This window comes from Gastrolobium bilobum, unplaced genomic scaffold (assembly GCF_033153095.1).
Source record: "Gastrolobium bilobum isolate Gb01-03AN ecotype WA unplaced genomic scaffold, APGP_CSIRO_Gbil_v1 utg5492, whole genome shotgun sequence".
NCBI classification, from domain to species: Eukaryota; Viridiplantae; Streptophyta; class Magnoliopsida; order Fabales; family Fabaceae; genus Gastrolobium; species Gastrolobium bilobum.
In genome coordinates this window covers 109,408-114,415 of record NW_026897747.1, presented here as the reverse complement: position 1 = coordinate 114,415, position 5,008 = coordinate 109,408, and the positions used below count along the sequence as shown (strand labels likewise).

The 5,008-nt window shown below is 38.3% G+C and overlaps 1 protein-coding gene across 3 annotated transcripts; it reads right to left on the bottom strand.

Moving 5' to 3' along the window:
• Positions 1 to 668: 668 nt before the first annotated feature.
• On the bottom strand, positions 669 to 3,696 carry LOC133309784 (sucrose transport protein-like). Of its 3 annotated transcripts, none has more exons than XM_061510604.1 (4): positions 2,198 to 3,695; positions 1,199 to 1,262; positions 1,053 to 1,096; positions 669 to 936 (listed from the first exon to the last, which is right to left on the bottom strand). In XM_061510604.1, exons 1-4 carry the CDS (start codon positions 3,494 to 3,496, stop codon positions 763 to 765), a joined length of 1,581 nt encoding a protein of 526 aa, XP_061366588.1. In that variant the 5' UTR covers positions 3,497 to 3,695; the 3' UTR covers positions 669 to 762. The 3 variants fall into 3 exon arrangements, with proteins under 3 accessions (XP_061366588.1, XP_061366589.1, XP_061366590.1); XM_061510605.1 differs by having other exon boundaries at positions 2,222 to 3,690; XM_061510606.1 differs by lacking the exons at positions 669 to 936; positions 1,053 to 1,096 and having other exon boundaries at positions 1,194 to 1,306; positions 2,222 to 3,696.
• Positions 3,697 to 5,008: the final 1,312 nt, after the last annotated feature.

The following is a 5,008-nucleotide window of genomic DNA, read 5'->3' as shown; positions in this document are numbered from 1 at the left end:
GCATGGGGAGGTGTAAAAGATGTGGAGGCATATATTGAATAATTCAATCAAGTTAATCATAAGACTGTAGTTGATATTTACGGGGGGAGGGGGGGAAAGCTTGACAGGACGCAAGAATTACAGATCAGAATCGGATGCTGGACTAGGGATGGGTCCCATCCCACTCATAAAGTAGGGAACCTCTTTACTTTTGCATCATCTAGAATGAGTCGGTCGGAGAAGTTTCCGAGTTACATAGCAACGTCATCCTTTTATGTATCATTAATTTAAAATCAAAGTGAAACATGTTATATCCTCACCTATTGGAGACATATCTATGCAATTTTCAGTTTGTAAAAAAGAACGGACAATAAACACAAGTGTTCCTTTCACTATGATGGAGATAAGAGAGATTGTTGTTGAAGTACCGGTAATCACTAGAGAAGACGACAATGGAAAAGGGAGTGGGAAAGAAGAAAGTAGTCTTGTTTAGTTAAGAAGATTCTCCCCACATATATTATTAATAATAGATTAACCATAATGCGCACTAACTTCATGAGTACATTCCCCTGACCCCTCAAAATGTACCAAATATTACATAAATAAAAGACAGGGCTGGGTCATGCACAGCCACATCAAACTTTACAATTAAAATGACTGTTTAGTCACATTGTAGCATTTGTTGTGAGCTAGAAGCCTTTATAGACTGGAAAAAACAAAACAAAAAACGTCCTCTTTTTTCCACGGGAACAAAAACGAGAGATGATGAAAATGTTCCACTGATTAATGGAAGCCTCCTCCGACGGGCAAATTGGCCAAATCTGGCGGTGGAGATGGCAGCAGGATTATGGATAATATGCCACTTGCTGCTGCCGCCACAGCACCCACCACGAACGCTGGCAAGTTACCACCACCAAACACAGAATCCCATGGTCCACTGAGTACAGAAACCACCATCTATATATATACACATGTACACACAATTAGTCAAGAGTTCAGACTAAATAAGATTTAAACATATAAGAAATGATGTAATTAAATGGAAATAGTTATCAAATAAATTTAATCTTAACCTGTGGTATCACAATTGCAAGATTGAGAACTCCAAGAGATAACCCTGAAAAATTAGAACAAAAAATAAAAAGGTTATACATTTTTGGTTTAAGATGGCCTTTATGATAGTAAAACTGTTGGACTGGGTAGGTTATGATTGTCTAACCTTGGCCTGCCCCGGAGGAGGTAGAGAATATAGATGCTAGTGCAAAGGGTATGCTGTAGGTAATCTGAACACAAGCACAATGAAGTGTTACTTTTAACTGTTTTTCCTCTGAAAAAAGAAATGGATAAATGAAGAGAACAAAAGAAGTAACTATGTAATTTAAATAAAGTTCGAGCATCGCGGAAAAGCTATGCTACTGTTTGCAGATTGCAAGGCCAAAAGTAGAATACATTAAATACAACAATAACTGTGTGTAAAATGTGACCTCAAACTTTGGATAAATAAAAGGACGGTATCCTTTATTTTACTGAAAAGGATTAAAACAGGATAGGGAATATTAGCACCTCCCCCTGCACCTTTATTCCAAAATTAACTATTAAAGTCAGGAGGATTGCATTGCTATTTAATTATAATTAAAACAAACTGACAGTGTATAATAAAAAGGAATCAAGTTCAGAAAAAAAAAAAAAAAAAACTTAAAAAAGCATGTCGAATATATTGTCTTTTCCAGTTCAAACAAAAACATGCAACAGCCAAACAAGTTCACTTTTTTCCGAGTAGAGTAAAAATAAAATTTGTAGGATTGAGAAGCAAAGTTCAAGAATTTGTTTAAAATTCACTGCCCTCTCTTTTGTTCTTATTGGGTGGGGGGACCAACGCTCTGCAGTATCACCCACAAAAAAACTAAGGACTATCCTTGGTGATCGTAAAATTCACATGGTTTCTTTCATGCATGGCATTCCAATTTCTTTAAAAATAAATAATAAATAAATGCAAATAGCTAAAAAGTATTTTAACTTTTCCTGTCATCTTCCAATAATATGAAAAATTATTTGTATTTTTTTTGTCCGCCGTCCACCGATCCTTTAATTAGTAATAAAATATTCCTTAGTTGCTGTGTAAATTTTTAAAAATGAAACTCAATATCCTTTTTTCTTTTTTCTTAAAAAGGCGTAGCTGTCATTTAAATAATATATTTAAGTAATAAATATTTGACACGAAATGGATGATAAAAATGGTTACCGCGAGTGGAATTCCGAGGATGGAAAAGAGAGCCAACGCGCCGGCCTTGATGCTACCGGAAGGAGGGTAGGGATCGCTGGTCTTGGGGTCAACACCGGGAGGGTAGACGCGCGAATGCTCAGCCAACTTGGTAACCAAAACGGTCATGGCCAAACAAATAGCGAGCAAGAAGTTCACAATTCCCCAAAGCCTCTTCACGCCTCCAAGCCCACGCGCCAGAACCTCAACACCCAACGACGTCGCACCGAGAACCACCGAGTTCAGCATGAGACCCAACGAACCCGCGCGCACGCCGTTAGCATAAGCCTTACCTTGCCCGACCGTTCCTCCATATACCTCTTTCCCCATCCAGTCAGTGTCGAAGAGCAAGAAAGGGAACCAAGCAATCCAATTGAGACACGTCACCAACAGAAGGATCCACATGGGCCTCTTAAGTTCACGGAAAGCACCGAATATATCCCCAAAACAAGGCATGCCACCACGCGAACCACCTTCCTCCTCCTCGCCGGAGGGAATCGCAGAAGTCACCACTTTCTCCTTCACGTAGATCAGAGCGGCGGTTGCCAGCGTACACAGCAGCGCAATGGAGAGGAAGAAGCAGCTCTTCAAGTTCGCACAGTATACGTCACAGGCCTTAGTCTTCGTGAACGGGAACACCTTGTAGAGGCTGCTGTAAGAGCCAGCGGCGTAACCGAGGACGTTACCGACGGCCATGAAGAACGAGAAGAACGCGTTAGCGGACCTCGTTTTTCTCTGGTCGCCGGCGGAGAGATCGGCGAGGAGGGCGCGGCATGGCCCCTGCAGCATGTTATTGGCCACATCAAGGATCCAGAAGCCAATTACGAAGATACCTATGGCTCTTGGACGGGATTTCTCGGCGAGTGAGTCGCCGAATAAGTAACCGAAGTCAGCTGCGTAGCCGATGAGGATAACGGCAATTGCGACGGCGAGGGAGCCGGCGGCGATAAAAGGACGACGACGGCCGAAGCGGGAGGTGCAACGGTCGCTGTGGTAGCCGACGATGGGCTGGACAAGCATGCCGGAAATTGGGCCGCAGAGCCAGATAAAAGCGGCCCATTTATGAGGGATACCGAGCAGCTGGACGTAAGGGGTCAGAAGGGAGAGCTGTAAAGCCCACCCGAATTGAACTCCGGCGGCGATGGACGCCACCACCATGATCTTTCGCAAAGGACTTGGCTCCGGTGGAGGGCTCTCCACATGAAGAGTGGAAGGCTTGGTTGTGTTGTTGTGTTTTGTGGCTGAGATATTCTCCATTGTGAGAGTGAACAAAGTTTGTTCATATACTGTGTGACTGTGTGTTGTGTGTTTGGGTGTCGTAGTTTTTCGTTGGTTTTATAATGGGAGGAAGAGAGGGAGGAGCCCTGGTTGCATGTAATAGAGAATCTCATGTGAGACAGAGAGAGAGAGAGAGAGAGAATGTGTGTTGAGGGGGGAAAATAGAGAAAATGAATAATTTAGGTAATTGGTAATTGGTAATTGGTGGTGTGAATGGGTCTTATCCGTTTGGAGAGTGCGCGGACTTGTGTAGTGACTTGTGTTGTGTTGTGGGGGAGGCTCATTTATTGAGGGTGGGGTTTCCTCGTTTTTTAGTGTTTTGTGATTTCGAGTTCCGGTGACGTGGCAGTTACATTTAAGTAGATAGATAAAGAGAGAGTAGCAAGAAACTAGCAATACTCATAGTGAGTGGGGTTACTTTACTTACAATTCATCAAACTTTGACTTTTGCTCTCTCCTCTCTCTGTTAAAAAAATCCTTGAGATTAGAGAACGAATTGGAAGAGTAACTGCTCTCCTAGCTCACTGCTTATTTGGATAGGGATGTAATTATTTCGGAAACACCTTTCAAGAATTTGCGTGTCTGCATATCAAGCGGTCCTACTTATCAATGAAAATAAAGTATATAGAGTAAATATTTTTTTTTTTGTACTCAGTTAAATTTTATGATATCCGTATTAATTTTTAATAAATAAAAAGATAATTCATAATTTCTAAAAAATTTAAAATAAATTCATTTAGTTGAATTCGTGATCCTCGTAAATTCAAAAATGATCCACATTAGTAGATATCAAAAGAAGGAAAAATCAAATTATTATACAAATTAATTGGATAATTAATTTTTAATTATTAATTACTATTTTTCTTCGTCAAAAGAAATTGAATCAAGTTTGAATATGAAATTCTCCGTCTGCATATCAATCAAAAGAATTTGAATGAGTTTAAAAGTAAAATACAAATTATGCGTATGCATATCAATCGGTGCTGCTTATAAGAGAAAATAGAAATCCAACTCAATCAAGAGAATTTTGATTCAAGTGTAAAAAAAGAACATGGGCTTTACGCGTGAATATCAATTAGTTTTTTAAAATTACTAGTGGGATCAACTTTACCATGCACAATAATGAAATCACATTTCACATAAAATTTATTAAATTTAAATTTATAACTAAATTAATGAAAATCATAATAATTTCAAATAAATAAATTTATTGTGAATAATAATGTTTATTATTAATTTTTTATTTCCTAGTTAACATAATAAGATGCTCTAGAGGAAATTATTAATCATCAAATTATTAATACATTTTTCTTCATAGTCAAATTAAAATTATTTGTGGAGTTAAATATTTTACCATAATAAATTTTATGTGAATTTCATATTTAATATCAATTTGATCAAATTTATCATTATATAAATAAATATTATTTATGTTATTAATTATTACTTGGCTGATTTCAATTAATTTCAATATAAAAATTTATTTTTTTG